The sequence below is a fragment of the Podarcis tiliguerta genome (assembly GCF_965153285.1).
Source record: "Podarcis tiliguerta genome assembly, chromosome: 17".
Classification (NCBI taxonomy): Eukaryota; Metazoa; Chordata; class Lepidosauria; order Squamata; family Lacertidae; genus Podarcis; species Podarcis tiliguerta.
In genome coordinates this window covers 6,916,053-6,936,613 of record NC_139550.1, presented here as the reverse complement: position 1 = coordinate 6,936,613, position 20,561 = coordinate 6,916,053, and the positions used below count along the sequence as shown (strand labels likewise).

The 20,561-nt window shown below is 45.5% G+C and overlaps 1 protein-coding gene across 4 annotated transcripts in view; it reads right to left on the bottom strand.

The window, feature by feature from the left end:
• Positions 1–4,663: 4,663 nt before the first annotated feature.
• The window catches only part of TDRD7 (tudor domain containing 7), a 39,113-nt gene continuing 23,215 nt past the window's right edge, over positions 4,664–20,561 (bottom strand). For 2 of the 4 annotated variants that reach the window (XM_083419568.1, XM_083419570.1), the window contains 9 exons: positions 20,210–20,321; positions 18,259–18,461; positions 18,035–18,169; positions 17,054–17,137; positions 14,517–14,651; positions 14,282–14,392; positions 10,680–11,155; positions 7,833–7,993; positions 4,664–6,238 (listed from right to left, as the gene is read on the bottom strand). In XM_083419568.1, coding sequence (XP_083275694.1) covers positions 6,018–6,238; positions 7,833–7,993; positions 10,680–11,155; positions 14,282–14,392; positions 14,517–14,651; positions 17,054–17,137; positions 18,035–18,169; positions 18,259–18,461; positions 20,210–20,321 — 1,638 coding nt within the window. In that variant the 3' untranslated portion in view covers positions 4,664–6,017. The remainder of the gene's footprint in view (positions 6,239–7,832; positions 7,994–10,679; positions 11,156–14,281; positions 14,393–14,516; positions 14,652–17,053; positions 17,138–18,034; positions 18,170–18,258; positions 18,462–20,209; positions 20,322–20,561) is intronic. The other 2 variants (XM_083419569.1, XM_083419571.1) reach the window with 1 other exon arrangement.

Genomic DNA, 20,561 nt, shown 5'->3' with positions numbered 1-20,561 from the left:
TGACTGTGGAGGCCAATTCTGGATCCAAACGTCCTTCCACAGTGGGGACATTGGGTTCTGGGCTGGAGTTGATCGCAGTGAGGGTTTGCCAAATGTGCCTCCCTCTTAGCACGTTTTTCCTATTCATCCTCAGTTTCCTGGGCATGCGACTTTGCTTTTAACAGCTGCATGACAAGCAGTAAGTTCTCCAGTATTTATCTCCAGGTAGCTGGAAGGTACAACAGCTGAACTTCTGCCTGTCAAACCACTGTTTATGGAACAAAAGTCCTGATAGAAAGCAAAGCTGGCAGCACTAGCTAAGGTTGCCTTAAGGCAGCAAAAATTTTAACTTGCCCTTATTCTGCTTGGCAGGGGGTTGGACTCGATGGCCCTTGTGGTCTCTTCCAACTCTATGATTCTATGATTCTATGCATTACAGAGCAACTTCCAAGCAGTGCCAATGGCAGGCTATTTTGCACTCTAGACAAGCAAGGCTAACAACTTGCACCCCCCCATGCTAACTTCAATTTTCAAAAGCAGATGTATTGTCGAAAAAAACTAAAAGCACAAAACTTGACACTGCTAAGTATATATTTCAAATATAAGTAATACAATAATCTTTGTTTATCTTTCTCAAATACAAAAGAAAATGTTTTAGCATACAAATCATATCAAATAATCCTGTGAATTGTGGTATTAAAACTTAATCCTCTTAAAAGTTTAAATTTCAGGACATGAAACCTTCACTTTACATGACTTTTCCTTTGCAAATTTTGCCACCAATTCCTTCAGGTCAAGTGCTGATGTTCAGGCATGTACAACTGATATGGTTTGCAAGGCAACTAGTATCTCTTGCAACATGGTTGAGTGTCAGTAAGAGAAATATACTCAGAGTCGCAAAGTGATTTCATGCTCTTTATTCAGCTCATAGTGGTGAGGAGGGAATGAAAGTCCCTTCAAAGTATCTGCTTTATATACATTATTTACACAATGGGCTGCACGTGATTGGCTAATTCCAGAATTCTCCTGTAGGCCAATCAGGTTGTGGATTCACTTCTATCTGGAGCTGGATTGGGTGGCTCCTGCCGACCAATCATACTGCTGCATTGTTCTAGGACCAATCAGACTGCTGCATTCTGAATCCTATTTTTCTAGGACCAATCAGACTGCTGCAGTTTGGATCCTATTCAACTCAGTACATAACACCCCTCCCCTCTAAGTTCCAGTCCTGCCCGGGAGGTCGCATTCATAGTCCTTGAGGTACACCGGTGGCCTACGTGTGTGTTGTGGCCTGGGGTGTTCCCTGGTCCGGGGTTCAGGTTCTGGCTCGTGTTCCAAGGATACTGGCTGTGATGGGGCCGTTTGGTCTGGTGCAACCAGTTCGCTCAGTCGTGGTTCTGGTTCCGGTGTCCTTTCGGCCTCGCGGGTCCTCTCTGTATTTACTGATTCTGCCTCTCCTGCTGGCCCCTCCTGTTCTGTGGGTCTCACTGCCCCACTGTTCCCTTGGGACTCCTCTGACCTGTCCTCCTCCTGGTTTTCTCCCAGAAATCATCGCCGTATGTGGTCGCAGTGGCGGCGCCAGCATTGCCCCCCGTCCGTTAGCACCTCGTACGACACGGGGCCAATGACCCTGGTGACTGTGGCGGGTACCCATGCTGGGCCTGCCCCAAAGTTCTTTGCGTACACTGGGTCCTGGGCCACGAAGGTCCGGGGGTTCCTGCCTTCCCCCACCATTACCTCATCCTGAGCTCTATCGGGGTGAAGGCGGTCCAGTCTGATTGCAAGGTGCCGACCCATTAGTAGTTCAGCGAGGCTCCAGCCAGTCATTGAGCTGGGGGTGCTGTGCTGTGCTAGAAGGAATGTGGCAAGGCGGTACTCCCAATCCCCTTGCGTCATGCGGCGGAGGGTGTCCTTGGTGGTCCACACCATGCGTTCTGCTTGGCCATTGGTGGCAGGGTGGAATGGCGCCGAACAGATGTGGCAGATGGCATTCTGCGCTGTGAAGGTTTGGAATTCTCCTGACGTATATGCGGTCCCGTTGTCTGAGATGAGAGCGTCAGGGAGCCCGTGGGTTGCAAACAGCCTGCGTAGTACCCGGATGGCTGCGGACGTGGAAGTGGAAGGTACCAGTGCGATTTCCAGCCATTTGGTGTAGGTGTCCACCACTATGAAGAATGTTTTTCCCTGAAAGGGGCCAGCGAAGTCCACATGCAGGCGTGACCATGGTGCTCGGGCGGACTCCCAGAATTGGACTGGCGCCCTTGGGGGATCTGGGCGGGATTCTTGGCAGGCCTGGCAGTGTTTGACCCAGGCCTCTATCTCTCCGTCGATCCCGGCCACCACACATAACTCCTGGCAAGGGCCTTCATTCTCACTACCCCTGGGTGTGTCTCGCGTAGGGCTGTGAGGACCCTTTTGCGGAGGGGCTGGGGAACAACGACCCTGCTTCCCCATAACAGGCACCCCTTGTAGGCCAACAGTTCATGTTTGTGGGTTGTGTAGCCGGCGAATTCTGGCCCGGGGCTGCTGCTGGGCCATTCCCTCCACACCCAGTCCAGGACCCGGGAGATGACCCTATCTTTCTTGGAATGGTGTGCAACTTCTTGTGCCTGAATAGGGAATAGGGAAACGAGAAATTGAGAGAAACAGAAATTGACAGATTTGCCCACCGCTAGTAGTGGTCTTATAGGAAAATTTACAATTGCCGAGTGGTATGTGATTATAATTCATGCTCAAAGCATGCCTTTTCTGCATGTGTGCATAATCCTTTCTTGGTGAGTGTCAAATCCCACAGCCTTTAGAAATCGACGCAGAGCGGGAGAAGCTCCTCAGGACTGGGATTTGGAGGAAAGGGGGATCTTGGGAGAGTTGAGAACTCATAATTCCTTCGTATCTCTTGTGGCTGCCTCTCTGTCTCATGAGACCTGGGCCCTGCAGGATCTGATTTCTTTCTGCAGGGCCTGTAAGACAGAGTTGTTCCGCCTGGCCTTTGGCTTGGAGCCAATTTGATTCCCTCCCCCTCTTTCTTTTTTCTTTCGCCTCCTGTGATGAGGCTGCATTTTAATATTTTAATGTTTCAATACTTTAATTATTGTATTTTAATCCTGTTTTTAAGTTGTATTCATTCAACTTGTTTTTATTATTGCTTGTTAGCCGCCCTGAGCCCGGCCTTGGCTGGGGAGGGCGGGGTATAAATAAAAATTATTATTAATTCATTACAGTGAGGAACCTAGACAGAAGACTGCTCTGTTTCCAAACTGCTTTAATAATTTTGTGCATTTGGGACACAAATATTTCACATCCATGTTGACTCCAGTAAGGTCCATGTTATGAGTGCCATCTTGGACATTTCTGGCTTCCCACCCTTATCACATCACCACCTGGCTAGAACCATGTCATAGAACTATCTCCCTCATTCTAGAATACCCAGAGCAGTGGAGTCTGCAGGGAGGGTTGTTGGCAGGGCGAGAGAGAAATGGGATCAGGGTCTGGGCTACACCCTTTTCTATTACCTAACATAGCACAACTTTTTGCATGACTTGAATGATTGAACTTCCCCCGATGTTCTTTCTAAATTGCCTCCGACTCCTTCTACCTGCCCATTTTGGATCCGGCTTCCCTTTTAAAAACCAACCAACCAACCAACCCTATTCTCCACTAAGTGCTAACATCACCCAGAGTTCTTCAAAAAGAAACTTGCTAATAGATTTTGCAAGGGCCATCTCTGCGATGTCGCTAGGATTTCACCTGGTAAGATCAGAAAATAGCTTTGGTATTCTCCCATGCCCCAGTTTGAGACTGACTTGCCTTGTTTTGATTTGATTGAATTTCAGAGCAAGGCAAAATTCTTTGAGAAGGGGGAGAATCATAGCTGCCACTAATGTTTCTCGTTCCCTGAAAGTCCTGTTCTGGGGTGCTTCTTGGATTTCACAAATTCAAAACGGCTGCTTCTTTTGCCACTTATTGGCACCTGCCATTCTAGTGGGGGCCACAGCTGAATATATAACAGAAACCCTTTCGGAAGTGTGTGGTGGGTTGTTCCTTGAACAGCTCATTTTGTTCAAGAGGTGTAGGTAAGATAATTTTTATTATGGTCAAAGACCAGCTCGCATAACACAATGATGACAGCGTTCATAAAGATAAAATATACAATTAGAGCAGATTGCAGCAATAGCTTATGAGTTAAAATTGAGATATATACATACATCCGTACAACTGAGTTTTGGGCTACCATAAAAATTGACCCTGAGGTGCCCCAAAGGGTGACTTCAGCTTTTCCCTAGTAAGCTATTTTATTCTAGAGGATGATCTGTGCCTACAAATCTGGGCACAGAATCTGGCTACCAGCCAGGTCGTCTTGTGATCTTTGCCTAAGAGGAGAGAATTAAGTTTAGACTTGTGTGGAAGATCGGCGAGCCTCTTCAGCAAAGGGTCAATGGTGTCTCTACGAATCTCAGCATAAATAGGACATCTAAATAATATAGGTTCGGGGCTTCCTATTTCCCCTAATTGGCAGGAAGAGGTGTAGGTATAAATGCTGCTCCAAAGAAAGGGCAATGATTGAATCAAGCTTGCTATAAAAAACAACACCAACCTCAGTGTGTTCTTCTATGCAATCCTATATTTAGGTAGAAATGAGAGGGGAAAGGTTGGATAAAAACACACACACACACACACCAAAGAATGTCTTGCAAAACCCAAGGTGCTTTATTCAGAACCAGACCCAAAGGTTTTAAAAAGGCGTCCGTGGGAAGAAAAGACCCAAAATTAAACAGTGCAGTTCTATGTATGCCCAATCAGAATTAAGCCCCATTGAGTGACATGGGCTTTACACAAGTAAACATTAGCAAAATGATTCCATGAAACCAAGTTGGAGAGAGTTTTAATGAACAGCTTCTCCTCCCAATACTGGGCCAAGTTCCCTTTCCCTGCTCTACAGCTCCAAAATGTATTTATACATTTTATACATTACATCCCCAGCTCCGCTGGGCTCCTCCCTCAGCAGTTGTTTTGTCAACCTGCAGAGGGAGAGATGCGATTACAAGGCCTCTCCATCAGCTCTGATGAAAGACCAGCAACTTTTTGATTTTTTCCCCATTCCAGCTGGTCATTACAAGAACTCTGCAACAAACTAGATAGTGCCAGAGTTTGGTTTTCTCCTCCTTCCTCTGAATCACTTTTCCTTTCATTTGTTTCTTAGAATGTATGTCTGAGGGTAGGGGCTGTCCTGTTATGGATAAATGTAAGCCATGCCAGGAGCCTGTTTTCAAGTAATGAAATATACATCAATATAGCCTGATTACCATGCAATCCACCATAACCGTGCGAGATGTACCCAGTTACCAGGAGCCACAGAGGCCACTGCAGTCAGGTTATATAAATGGGCTTTGTAAGAAAGAGTTCAGGAATGATGTTGTTTCTATATACTTTTTGGCTGAACCAGGCTTATTAATTGGGATGGGGAAGAGGCAAATATATGGAGGAAAAGCAGTAGTGTGGATGGCTTATAATCAATGTAGATCCCTGTCCCAGCCTATCATTTTCAAGGGCCACTATTCTACAGAGTCAGGAATGTTCAATCTCAATTTTAAAGGTTGATGGCATTTTACTGTATGGTTTCCATAATCAAGATCACATCCTCAGGCATAGCCGTGATCATATGAATGTGTCTCATAAGGAATTAAGACCACTGGTTAATCTAATTTATGCAGTCTACACTGACTGTCACCAGCCCTTCCAAGGTTTTTCCTCATATCTGCTCTTAGATCTTTTAAATGGGAGATGCCATTAAAACAGGTTCACCACAAAGCAGATAAAGTTGTCTCGGGGGCTGCCCCCTAGCGATCTGATGAAAGGTGGTTACCTTTAGACTTAGCTCCTAGAAGGAAATTGTTCCAATAGAATAAGTTAAGATAAATTTATTTATACAGTTAACATTCTAGCATTCAACAGTGCAAAAAAATCCGAAGCAAAACCACAAATGGTCACAGCTATGTTAACATTCTTATTGCTGATATTAATGAAGGTTTTGTTAAGCATTAATTTGCCTTTGAAATCTCCATACAATATTGGGTCATAATATCATGAATCCAGATATCTGTGTCCGGTTGTGATGTGTCAACTAAGTAGACGACAGCTTTGCGCTCCCATGGATTAGCCCCGTCGATAACTGCTTGCACCTGCGCCACCAAAGCTTTCTTCTCAACATGATTTCGGAAGACTACTGAGGCCTCTTCAGACCACTGCTTGCCCTCTGTTCCTAGAGGAAAGCAGCACAAAAGCAAATTAACATGTAACCACAGAACAGTGGCGTACGTTGAAAGCTACTGGACCTGTCTAGGCAGCAAGCCATTTGAAAGCTCGTGATCTGGAGAGCTTGAAAGCAGTCAATTACGGCTTTGCTGTCAGTCACAGATTTTCTATATAACTATGCCTCATTATTTTACTTAATCCGAGTCTACATTAGGGAAAGTGAAAAAGTTGATTTAGAATCTATTTCCCAAATCACAAGAGCCTAAGAACATCCTTCTGGACTAGGAGAATGGTCCATCCATTCCTGCATCCTGTTCTCATAGAGGCCAATCAGATGTCTGTAGGAAGCCCACAAGCAAGACCTGAGTGCAGCTGCAAATGATGAAGCCAATTCACAGTTTGCAGCTGTAAGGGCAATGGCTCCACAGATGTGGCACTGACTCAAAGGAGGCCTGAGATGAAATACCCTTCTGAGGACAACTGAAAGTAAAGGTAAAGGTAAAAAGATCAAGGATCCCTGGACGGTTAAGTCCAGTCGAAGGAGACTATGGGGTTGTGGCACTCATCTTGCTTTCAGGCCAAGGGAGCCGGTGTTTGTCCACAGACAGCTTTCCGGGTCATGTGGCCAGCATGACTAAGCCGCTTCTGGTGCAACAGGACACCGGGACGGAAACCAGAGCGCATGGAAAAGCTGCAGTGGTGCCTATTTATCTACTTGCACTGGTGTGCTTTTGAACAGCTCGGCTGGCAGGAGCTGGGACAGAGCAACAGGAGCTCATTCTGTCGCGGGGATTTGAATCATCGACCTTCTGATCGGCAAGCTCAAGAGGCTCAGTGGTTTAGACCACAGCGCCACCTGCGTTCCACTAAGAACTGAAAGAACTGTGTTTAAAACCTTTAAAGCCCTATACAGTGGTACCTCGGGTTACATATGCTTCAGGTTACATACGCTTCATGTTACAGACTCCGCTAACCGAGAAATAGTACCTCTGGTTAAGAACTTTGCTTCAGGATGAGAACAGAAATCGCACGGCAGTAGCGCGGCGTCAGCGGGAGGCCCCATTAGCTAAAGTGGTGCTTCAGGTTAAGAACGGTTTCAGGTTAAGAATGGACCTCTGGATGGTGAAGTTTCATTAAGTTCCCAGAACCAAATGTTCTTTACTATACTTAGATTAGGGGTGTTGTAGTTTTAATTACAACCATGATCATCATCTCAATCATCTACTAGGGCTGGGCAATATCTGGTTTCAGGATTGCAATATCTCACCAGCTAAAAGTTGTGATATGTCACATTGTCTGAAATAAAGATGGAGCTATCTAGAGGCATTGGCTGGCTTCACAGTTTCCCCCCACTGTCATTTTTGCATAGCACACACCCATACACACCCACTTACCATATTTCACAATATACTGCCCTTTCAAAAAAATTGAAACCGGTATCACAATATGGACTTCAACTGGTTTGGGATGATATTTCGCCCAGCCCTTACATACATCATGATTTGCGATATATTGCCAGGTCAAAAAAATCATGAAAGTAATATCAGGACATGGACTTCAAACCGCTTTTGGATGATATATCGCCCCTCCCTATCACCTACCTGCAAGCTGGGCTGTTATGGCCTGAAATGGCAGTTTTCTGAACATATCCTGCAGAGGCTTTACATTCTGGATGCCGACAAGCTCATGTTTACCATAGTCCAGCTCATAAACGGACACCAGCCCATTGGCCAACATTCCTCTTATTAGCACTCTGTGCCACCTAAGAAACAAAGGAGGCGTTTGGAGGGCGTACAGACACAAAGCATTTAAGATAACGGGTCCAGTAACGTGGACAGAAGTTTACCATCACGGCTAGTTTTACCGTGTTTTTATTTTACGTTGGAAGGCATCCAGAGTGGCTGCGGCAACCCAGTCAGATGGGCGGGTTATAAGTAATCAATTACTTTTAATATTGTTAAATGCCTTTTTAAATTTAACAAATCAAGAGTTGCTATGGTACCTGTTGCACGCAGAGGACAAACAGGAGCTTTCTGAGACAGAGGGGCCCTGATTTTAATTAAAAGCAGGGACAAAATGTCACATGGGAATACTGTATAAAGCCAGGTAACCCCACTATGATAGGGACAGGCCCCTCTCGCTCCATTCTGATGTCTGAACGGCTGCTTGCGCCCCCTAGAATGCACCCTACAAGCATGTATTAATTTATTCCTGCCGTTAAGAACTTCTCTTGTGGCTTCAGGAAGTCAAACCCTTTCAGTCTCGCTTTTCTCGCCCAGAAGGGAAGTATTTGCCCCACCTTGAGGAAGAGAGTTTCCTCTTTCCCAGCAAGTATATGGCCAGGTTGGCTCAGCAAGTACCGTATTTTTTGCTCTACAGTGGTACCTCGCAAGACGAATGCCTCGGGAGACAAAAAACTCGCAAGACGAAAGAGTTTTTCATTTTCTGAGTTGCTTCGCAAGACGGATTTCCCTATGGGCTTGCTTCGCAAGACGAAACGTCTTGCGCCTTTTTTTTTAAACCGCCAATGCATTCCTACGGGAAACCGTCAATACACAGTGGTGCTTCGCAAGACGAAAAAACTCGCAGAACAAATTAATTTCGTCTTGCGAGGCACCACTGTATAAGACTCACTTTTCCCCTCCTAAAAAGTGAGGGTACTTTTCTTTCTGTTTCAGGGTTTTTGCTTCAGTTGGCGCTTTATTCGCCTTCCAGGTCCGCTACTGCCTGGCACTCTGAGCTGCTGTAGTTTCCTTCTCCCCACTGCACCCTTAAAAACACACACACCCCACACACAACTCCTGCAGAACTTCTGTCTGCTGGCAATGCCACTCTTCAAGGTCACAGCCAAGCCAACTGCTCTTCCCCCAGCTCACAATTCCCTTCCCCCTAATCTCCAATTTAGCAATGCTGCACGTTTTGGGGAAGGGAATTGCGGGCGAGAGAACGTCCCAACTTCTGCTGGAATTGCACAGAAGCCCAGGACCATTGCCTCACTGCTCTTCCTACTTCAGGTGGATGTGGATTTCTATTCTATTCAGAAACCTACAGACTACATCATTTTATATTCTCCTGTGGAACAGAGGATTATTGGTTTGTTTTTGTTCTTATTTTTATTATGTATTTTGTGTTTTTTTATATTGTAATTTTATGTGGTAAACCGCCCTGAGATTACAGGTATAGGGCAGTTTACAAATCTTAATAACAACAACAGATTGTATATGGACAAATATAATGGTCTTTGTAATGCATTTATAAAAAGATAGTATCTTATAAATAAATGTTATATGTATTAAAAGAATTTCACTTATATACCTTTGTATTAGACAAGTATGTACAGAATTATAGAGTTTCCCCTTTCTTTTTGTATTTTAATACCCTTTTTTATTCCTTCACTTTATTTTAATTGAAATTATAGAAAAAGTACACACACACACACACACACACACACACAGTTGTACCTTGGTTTTGGAACAGAATGCGTTCTGGGAGTCTGTTCCGACTCCCGGAACCGTTTGAAAACCAAAGTGCGGCTTCTGATTGGCTGCAGGAGTGTCCTGCAGCCAATTGGAAGCTGTGCCGGACTTTCGGCTACCGAAAATCATTCAAAAACTGGAACACACACTTCTGGGTTTTGATCGTTTGGGAGCCAAAGCATTTGGCTTCCAAGGTACCGCTGTATATATTCCCCAAATACTGGTGTGTGTTTCCTTCCTTCCCCCTCCCTCTCCAAATGTTATTAGTGAAAAGATACACAGATATTTGTCCACAATGTTATGGCCCCCCAAGGGGAAATAACATGTAGGAGTCAGGAATTAGCAGGGGCAAAGATGCACCAAGGTCTTCAGCAGAGGGAAACTGATGCAGAAAGAGAGAGAAGGATGGAACTTGAAGCAACGGAGCTAAATGCTATGGGCCAATATCCCCCTAGACTGCAAATGCTGAGGACAAACATTAGGGGAGAGGTAGGGATGCGAGCATCCCAGAGATCATAGAAATTATAGAGTTGGAAGAGACCACAAGGGCCATCGAGTCCAACCCCCTGCCAAGCAGGAAACACCATCAGAGCACTCCTGACATATGGTTGTCAAGCCTCTGCTTAAAGACCTCCAAAGAAGGAGACTCCACCACACTCCTTGGCAGCAAATTCCACTGTCGAACAGCTCTTACTGTCAGGAAGTTCTTCCTAATGTTTAGATGGAATCTTCTTTCTTGTAGTTTGGATCCAATATTTGGTTAGCCACTGTTGAGACCAGCCTTTCTCAACCTTGGGTGCCAAGATGCCCTTGAGCTACAACTCCCATCATTCCTGGCCACTGGGCCCAAGAAAGGCTGGTCTAAACCGATGGGATTGGGTCCAATACACAAAGACTGCTCTGAGATCTTTAAGTACGCAGGGTTGCATCCAGGCCACTTCACTCGTGCGCCACTGATGAAAAGCTACTTACATGTTTTTCACTTTAGCAGCATAGAGTTTGTTTTTTTCAACGGCGGTCGTTCCCTCATCCGCTTTGCCGTAGTATAAAAGCATCTCTTCCATCAGTACTTCCAGGTTGTGCATCTCTTGCCAAGGCTGGAGGACAAAGTAACCGGGATGGCAGGCCAAGGTGACGAACACATCCATCTGCTCCTGGGGTTTTGGTAACGGCAAAGGCGGAGGCATAGTCAAGGCTGTCCCAGCACTGCTGGCCTCTGGAGCACGTGGAGCAAAAGCCTTCTTGGCACCTGAGCTTGCTGTCTCTGGTAAGTTCGTTTCCCCCATTGCAGGGAGGGAGCTACCAGGAAAGGCACTCAAGAAGACGTCTTTCTGATGCTTCCACAAGTCTGCGTTAGTGATCCGCCTGTTAATACTATGGTCTGGGTCTGGAAAGCTCTTTGGCGTAAATAGATAGACGTGTGCAATCCTGTCATCCAGTTTAACCACCTTAAGAGTGGAGGAGGGAAGAGAGAGAAAGTACATTCCTACTAGCAAATTTTACTCAAAACAGTGGCAGGAAAATCTTAACGCATGAGCTCTTGCCCCATTAGAAACGACACCAAGTGTAGGCCATCAAACGAGAAAGTACTACTGCTAAACACACATCAAGTTTGTGCCTCTCTTCCTCTCTTTAAAATACTCAAAGCAACTTACAATAAAAAAATGGAACTTAATATTGTATCTTAACTGAACCTGCGGCCTTCCAGATATTGTTAGAGTCCCAATTCCATCACTCCCAACCAGCATGCCCAATGGTCAAGGAAGACAAGCTTTTGGGTTAGCCGCCCTTGCATTACAGTAAATATAGTGCTCAGAACCCTCCCACTGCTCTGCTCTCCCAATGATTTGACAGTACTGGTATGGCATACAAGTGTACATTGTTAGATAAATGCTATAACAGGGGTTCTAATATGGACCACAGTAAATTTAAAGTCTACTGAGACATCACGTTCCTGAAGGAGAGTCTCCACCCTCATCATTCAGCCAGGACACTGAGGTCCAACTCCAAAGGCCTTCGGGCGTTTCCCTCTCTGCGAGAAGTGAAGTTACAGGGAACCAGGCAGAAGGCTTTTTCAGTAGTCACACCCACCCTGTGGAATGCCCTCCCAGCAAATATCAAAGAGTTAAGCAACTACAGTGGTACCTCGGGTTACATATGTTTCAGGTTACATACTCCACTAAGCCAGAAATAGTGCTTCAGGTTAAGAACTTTGCTTCAGGATAAGAACAGAAATCGGACTCCGGCAGCACGGTAGTAGCAGGAGGCCCCATTAGCTAAAGTGGTGCTTCAGGTTAAGAACAGTTTCAGGTTAAATACGGACCTCCAGAACGAATTAAGTACTTAACCTGAGGTACCACCGTATATAGAATTCTGTATATATCTGAAGGCAGCCCTGCTTCAGGAAGCTTTTAATGTTTGTTTGATTGCTTCCCTCTTTGCCTTTATATGTATTTTTGTGGAAGCAACCCAGAGTGACTAGGGCAACTCAGTCTGATGGGCGAGGTATAAATTATTACTATTACTATTATTATTATTATTAGTAGTAGTAGTAGTAGTGCCCCATTAAAATGGGCTGGAAAACAGAAAAAACACAGTCCAGTGAGCAGCAGGATAAGATACCAGTTTTTACCCCAACTCCAGATCCCTGGTTTATCAAATCATTTGCTCAGGGAAGCATTTTGAAGCCAATGCCTTTTCTCTTCTTGCCATAACCTCAAGACAAAATGGAAAATTCCCTCTCATATCAACACCAGAATCAAGACCAACAAGGAACTCCCAAAGTACAGACAAACCTCGGATCCCAAACGTTTTGGAACAATTTGGCTCCCGTACGCCAAAAACCAGGAATACTCCGGTTTTCGAAAGTTTTTCTGAAGCTGAATGTCCGACACAGCTTCTGCTTGAGTGCAGTAAGCTCCTGCAACCAATTGGAAGCTGCGCCTTGCTTGCTAGAGCTTTCGGAAGTCGAATGGGCTTCCAGAACAGATTAGGTCCAACAACCAAGGTTTGACTGTACACAGCAAACAGTGTAGCGCTGCCTGTATTTGGTTCTTGCAGACTGTGATTACCTTCCCAGAGAGTTTGTGAAGATCATTCACTGTCCAGGAAGTATACACACTCATTCACTTGGATCTTATTTTTATTCACTGGTAAGCACAGCCAGAGAGTAACTGAAGCAGCAAACCTCTGTTGACAGTACATGGGCAGGAGTAGGAGGGAAAAGGAGCTCCGAGGAGGAGACAGGTCACAGGTCACTTGAGTGTTCAAAATGTGCTATATCTATTCTCAGAAAACATTAAATAAATTCTGTGCAATTCAGTAAGGTAAAGGTAAAGGTACCCCTGCCCGTACGGGCCAGTCTTGACAGACTCTAGGGTTGCGCGCTCATCTCACTCTAGAGGCCGGGAGCCAGCGCTGTCCGCAGACACTTCCGGGTCACGTGGCCAGCGTGACAAGCTGCATCTGGCGAGCCAGCGCAGCACACGGAACGCCGTTTACCTTCCCGCTGGTAAGCGGTCCCTATTTATCTACTTGCACCCGAGAGTGCTTTCGAACTGCTAGGTTGGAAGGCGCTGCGACCGAACAACAGGAGCGCACCCCACCACGGGGATTCGAACCACCGACCATGCGATCGGCAAGTCCTAGGCGCTGAGGTTTAACCCACAGCACCACCCACGTCCCAATTCAATTCAGTAGTATCCCCATATTGCAGGTGGAAGAGGGTGAAGACTTAAAAGAAGACAGGGCATCTAGACAGAATGTGGCAAGTGGCGAAATTTAATCCCAGGACTTTCTGGCCCAGAGCTCAGTCTTTACTACTGTTCTAGCTTCTAAGTCAAAACTATACTTTGTAAGTTAGCTTTCATTACACCCGCCATGGTACTGAAATCTAGGATGAGATGGAAGTGTGTTGCATGGCACCACTTTAAAATAATAATACAGGGACAGAAAAAATAAATCTGATCACTGTAAGCATGTTTCCTGAAAGATAAATTTCTTTCGACAGGTAGTTGAGAACCTCAGTGTTAGGGCTCCCCTACATCATGATGTCAACATCCTCAATTTGAAAACAGTATTACAAGGGTGTGAAGGAAAACACTCAGGTGCCCAGGAGGAAAGCACGTTCACAAAGAGAACAAAAGGTGTGCAAAAATTCTGGGGAAATTCTCAAATCAGCAAAAAGGAAGAAGCCAAGGACTGCACTGCTCCAACCTAAGTCTGCTGCTCTGCTTTTAACAGAGAAAAAGATGGACTCGGATAACCCTTAAAGCACATCCATGGTTAACACTTTGCTTCAAAAAATAATAATATCTGCAGCAGAATCATATTGTAAATGTAATTGTTACATTATCACAATTCCTCCTGCTCTCATGAAGACCTGTGGGTTAGCTGTACATGACGATATCATATGGAGATATGGTGGCTACAAAAAGGAACTGTTCATCAATCAACGTCTTTCATTTATGACTGCAACAAGCAAAGCACATAAACTAAGAGTGGTACAGTTTGGCTTTGCAAGAGACATTCAAGAAGATCCTTGAATTTTAAGCAACGAACGGGCGTATTTTTACCTTAATGCTGCAGTCAGGACAATTTAATACTGTGTCTCTCAGCCAAAGCACAGCATCTGGAGTCCACATGCCAATATTAAGAGGAAGGTCAGCCAAGCAGCATTTTGTTGCCTAAAACGATCATAGAATATAATTACAATGATATTCAGGTTACACGGAAATGCACGTGGGTAACACGGATGATGTCTACACAGCAAGCTCCTGGGAACAGTAAGTGATTAACGAAAACTCATACCTGAGGTGGTATTGCAATGACTTCACGCAGAAACGTCGGGGGAATCTCTCTCAGCTCTACTACTTTTACAGATGCTACTGTTCCAGTATCCATAAACTGTACGTCAAGAGCCCGGCTGCTATGAACACTGGTTATCTGCATCAAGGAAACGAAGCAAAATACGAGAATGGAGAAACCTATTTTAACACAGAGTGGAATACAGTGTTGTGCTAAGGTTATCCTTCAGTCAGTGGAAGCTTGGAACCAACTCTTTTCTCTTCCCTGGCATACTCTTCTGAGGGTATACCCCCCAGAGCCAATTTTGGGGGAGTGCAGGCGGGAATCCCTGCTGAACTGAATCCAGCCTGTATGAAGTAACAGTGGCTGACCATTTTGTGTCTGAGGGTTGCATTCATCCTTGGCCAATCTTCCAGAGGCTGCATGCAACGGTGTGGCCGCCCAACACTGCCGCATGCACATTCTTGCATGCACACACACAGGCCACACACACACTACTTCCCCATCGCTTTACCAACAAAACCAGTGGGGTCTTGGGGGCCATAAAAATCTGTTTGGGTGGGCTGAATCAGGCTCCTGGACTAGGGTTAGCAGCCCTGGTCTAAAAGGAAATATGTGTTGCCCACTTTGAAAGCTCATTATGAAAGATCATGGTGGGCATGGTCCTTTAAGCAATTAGGCAGTCCAAGGATCATTATGCCGCCTAAGATTCACCAGACAATCTTGCACTGGTGCCAATTCCAGTGGGCCCTGGGTGCCCTTTCACTGTGGGTGCCCAGCCTTCACCTGCTGCCTGACTTCTGGCTCTCCAGCATTACCAGGGCCTCCACCACAGGGCCTCTGTTGGGGTCCACTACAGGCGCGGACGTGCTCCACCCCCCTCCCCGCTGTCGTGGAAACACAGAAGTGGTGCCAGAGAGCAGCGGCAGCATGTGCATATGCCGCTGGGCACCCTGAGGCTGGGGCCTTAGTCAGCATCTCTGCAATTCTGTAGACGGCACAATGCATATTCAGATTGACTTTTAAAGCAGAGCTTTCTAAACTGTGCCGCGACACATTACTGTGTTGGCTGCAGTGTGTTATGCGAACATTGCCCATGCTCCTCGGGGCTGGAAAGGGGTCAATTTAACCTCCAGTTGGCTAATAAAACTGAATGACTGTATCGCAAAAGGATGCAAAACTGTGTTGTGAAATGTTGCAAGTCCAAAAAGTGCATCACCAACTTGAAAAGTTTGGAAAGCTCTGGGCTTAAAGCATCTTATCAGCATAGAACTCTTTCTCATTGAAAGATAAAAAGGTTTAAGCCAGTGGTCCACACCAAGGATAACGAACCTGTGACCCTCCAGGTGAATCCAACTCTCCCCTAGTCAGACATGTAGGCTGGGGGCTGACACAGACTGCAATCCAATAACATCTTTTCAAAGTACCATATTTTTCGCCCTATAGGACGCACCGGCTCATAGGACGCACCTAGATTTTTTTTTTGGGGGGGGGGGTAGATAAAGGGAAAAAAAATTTTCCCCCCCAGGCGCAGGGCTGGGCTGGGGGAAGCCCGAGCTTCCCCCGTCCCCAGCCCCCAGAACAGGTCCCAGAGGGATCCCGAACCTGCGCGCAACTTCGCTATTGCTCTGGGAGCTTGCCAGGCTGGTGGGATAGCTTCCTGAAGCCTGGAGAGCGAGAGGGGTCGGTGCGCACTGACCCCTCTTGCTCTCCAGGCTTCAGCGAAAGCCTGCATTCACCCCATAGGACGTACACACATTTCCCCTTCATTTTGGAAGGGGAAAAGTGTGTCCTATAGGGCGAAAAATACGGTACATAAATATGTCACAGTGCCGCATTTAGGTAAGTATACAAGGCAATGAAACAAAACCAGGGTACAATACAAAAAAGTATCCCATCTAGATGCTGGCACAGCTGAATCCAACATCATCTACTGGTTTGCCATTCAGAGCCTAGACTATGCAAGTCCTGCTTTGTGGGGAGCCCCATATATATATTTTTTCACAGCGAAAAGGAACCAAGCTTCTTAGAAATCTGAAGGTGAAGGACATGTCAGCTACTGAACCCAAGGCTGCGATCAGTATAAATTGCAGACAGCAACTTACCAGCATTCTCTGAGAAGCAGCAAGCCAAAGATCAGCAAACATTTCACAACTAGTTTTCAGTTTTTATTTTGGTTCCATTCTACTTATTTCACTAGCTGCCACTTTCTCAAATACTTAAGCTTGAAGCAGTTTTCACTCAATTAACACTCTTTCCTATAATAATGTGTGAAATGGGAGAGAGTGCTCCATCCCATGGCACTGTCAGGATTCTGTTTCACCAGAAAATGGCTTATGAAAACCGCAACAAACTGTGCGCTTATTGTTAACTAATGGCAGTGGCACTGCTTAAACCCATTAAATAGTACAAGGTAGCTAAAAGCCCAAATTTTAGTCTAGAATTGAATGTACAAATAAGTAGTCCATTTAGAATATCAGAGAATTAGAATATTTGAACCTTTTTTGCAGTTCATTTGTTAGTGACACCACATGCCCTACCTCCACACGTGCCCACTTTCCTTTACAGTTAAGGAGACAGATCTTGCCACAGTAGGGGAGCGATACCGAATGCTCTGTTACCTGCTGGAACAAAGAAGCAAAGCCTTTTTAAGTAGTCACAATGCAGCAGCCAAATGTGCAGGTAAGGAGTGCAGTGTAGCTCAAGCAAGTTACCAAAAGGGAGAACATACCTAACCCTACCTGCAGCAATTCCACTATATAGATTTCTTCCCCAAAATACTAGCACACACAGTGATGAGTTACCTTCAGATTTCCACTCTGGTAAGGGAAGCACCAGAGAAACGATTAAGAACCACCAAGAAGCCAGGAAATAGCATCACTATCAATCTCCAAAAATATGCATCTTGTACTTTCTAGACATATGCAGTGCTACAAAAATGCCTCTGGGGTTGCTCTTCGCAGGTTTTCCCAAACTTGGGTCTCCAGCTGTTTTTGGGCTACAGGTCCCATCATCTGCGACCACTGGTCCTGCTAGTGAGGGATGATGGGAGTTGTAGTGTAGCAACAGCTGGAGACCCAAGTTTGGGAAACTGTGCTCTATGGGATCACCTGTCCTGAAACGGCTAGCGCGCAGTTGGCCTAATCAAAGAAAGCAACAATTGTTACTGAGGAACCCTATTTTATTGCGCAATATGAGTCTGGATAACGCAAGCTGGATTTATCTGTAAAAAGGCATGAGCGTGAAAATTGCTCTGGGGATTTCAGGACTGAACTACTTTTCCTGACATTACAAGGATTTCCATGTATGAAAATATGCAGTACTGCATGGCGCACATATTTAATACTGCAAGACACGACAGCTGGGCAGCTAGTAAGCATGTGAACAGCAAAAGTGTGTGGTGTTCACTCAGCAAGAATGAATGATTAGGAACCTTAGCATTCTTCATTTGTGAACAAAGGGGTTGTTAGGTGACTTTTGTGAAGGTACAGTTGGCAACCAAAATTAAAAGCAAGATTCACCTTGTGGTGGAAGTAATTTTCCAGCTTCTGCAAAGCTTCAGAGAGTTTGGTCAGGCCCTTTGATGGCACTTGACAGTATAAAGTTCCACCTGAACAGACATTGGTTACTCGGACATTTGTATAGAGCGCATCTACCTGTTAAAAACAAAACATGCCTTTGGGATGCTGCAACTTAAGTGCCCTCAACTCATCTTACTGGTTTTACAAGCAGATGAAAACAGTACCTGAAGGCGAAGTTCAAGAGATTTATCACAAAGTGCCTTCAGGCAAGAAGCGTTGATGTTGATGTCATCCTCTCCTGAAGTATCGTACAGGATGACAAGGGGAATGTCATTTTTCTCTAGTATTTCGACAGCAAATATCTTGCCACAGGTTTGAGACTCCACCACTTTCACCATCACAGGGTCGTCCGAGAAGGCTTCTAACCCTAAAGCAAGGCAGTCAAGAGGAGAGTGTAGGTTTTGCGGACATCTCCGAAAGAGATCTTCTTGCCTCAGTGTGGCTGATTGGACTATCATTGCTTATAGCAAAAATGGGGGAGCGTTCCCCTTGTTTGGTGGACCTGATTTCTCTTGATGCTTATTTTGTCCATCTAATGTGTACCACCATCACCTGAGTCTCCCTGCGCCTTAGAGCCCCTTGCTTTAAGCAAATCTGTAACCCTTACTACTCTAAAAATGTATTGCATGCCTTTTGAAGGCATGCAAGCCAGAAAGAAAGGAGGCTGATTAAGATTTCCAGTGGTACAAGGCAGGGCTTCAGTACTCTTAAGGCTTCCTCCTCAGACCTAGCAAATCAGAATTATACAAAATATGTGAGAAATTACCCACAGTAATTGATACATCATCAAAATGTTTTCAGGGATATAGGCTTATACAGTGGTACCCCGCAAGACGAATGCCTCGGAAGACGAAAAACTCGCAAGACGAAAGGGTTTTTCGTTTTCTGGGGTGCTTCGCAAGACGGATTTCCCTAAGGGCTTGCTTCGCTAGACGAAACGGCCCTGCCTCTTGTGTCATGGCGACGCGCACTGCACGCACACACGCTCGCTTCCCCGCTCCTCCGGCTCCCTCCCACCTTCCAGCTGACGGTTAGTGCCTCGCGCCGCTGCCCACTCCCCTCAGAGAGCCGTTGCCGCCAGCGCCTCTCTCTCCCTGGAGTTGCGCTCCTGAGACTCGCCACCCTTCAGCAGCCGCGTTGCACGGTGGAAACAACGCGCGGGTGAGTCTGAGGTACCGGCTGCGGCAGCTGTCCTGCTTCTCCCCGCCCCTCCCCGCCGTTGTCAGTGTTTAAATGCAGTGGTGCTTTGAAAGACGAAAAAACTCGTACAACGAAAAAACTCGCGGAACGAATTAATTTCGTCTTGCGAGGCACCACTGTATTTTAAAAGCAGGAACCACACTATGCTTCACGAGGGCTGTCATCTCCCCCACCACACAAAGATGCCTGTAGAACAGAGAAATGCTCTTTCAAGGCATACAAAGAAGAAATTCCAATTTCAGACTCCTAGTGGCTGTGCAGTCATTAATGTCCCATGCATCTTGTGCAATGTTTTACTTTCAAAAACAACAACAACAAAAACATTACTTATTACATTTATTTCTTGCTTTTCCTCCAGTGAACTCAAGGCAACATACATAGTTCCTTCCCCTTTTATTCTCTTAACAACCCTGTGATGTAATCTCTCCGCCTAACCTACAATTAGCCAAAGTCACATCTTCATGGATGAGTGGGGATTTGAAACCAAGCCTCCCCACAGTCTTAGTCCAACTCTCTAACCGCTACATCACACTGGATACACTAATATCGTTTCCTGTCATGTCTGTTTGCAAAGTTAAAATGCACCAAATTAGAACATGCACGTCTAAAAAATCCAGATGAGACTTTACTATATCAGAGGCTTTTTGTTTTTTTAAAAAGACACACACCTTCCACTGGAGTAAGTACAAATTGCAAGGAAACATATTCATAGGGAAGACCCACCACTCTTTATGCTGTTGCACCCACTCTTTACTATAAAAGCTGCAAGATGGCACTGCCAGGTGGGGCAGTCCTTTACAATCCCAGCTGGCAATATTTGGAGTTAGGCACAGCCTTCTTTCCTTCCTGCTCCTAGTTTGTAGTACATTCAAACTGCTTCTGTAGTCATGCTGAAGGCTAAGGCGCATCTCTTACCTGCTAGTTTGCATTTTGAAGCCTGGAACGGCAGTGAATAGAATTGCTTGGCTAGTTTGCACACTCTGGTATTCTCAATGGTTTCACTAAAGCCATAATCAACGTAGCATACCTAGTGACGGAACAAAGACAGAAAGACACAGCCATGTTATATAAGGAAGACTTGTTCATTGGTCACATTACTGGTGCTACAACGTGTTGGCCCTGTTCTTTTTCCTGCCATAGTTCGCAGTTAACTGTAAATCCCCGAGGGAGAAATTCAGCAGAGTGCTAGATTTGCTCCAGCAATGCAAGCATTTATGCTTGTCTGATAGAGCCATTTGTTCTCTCCTCCCTACTGTGCACTGTTCCA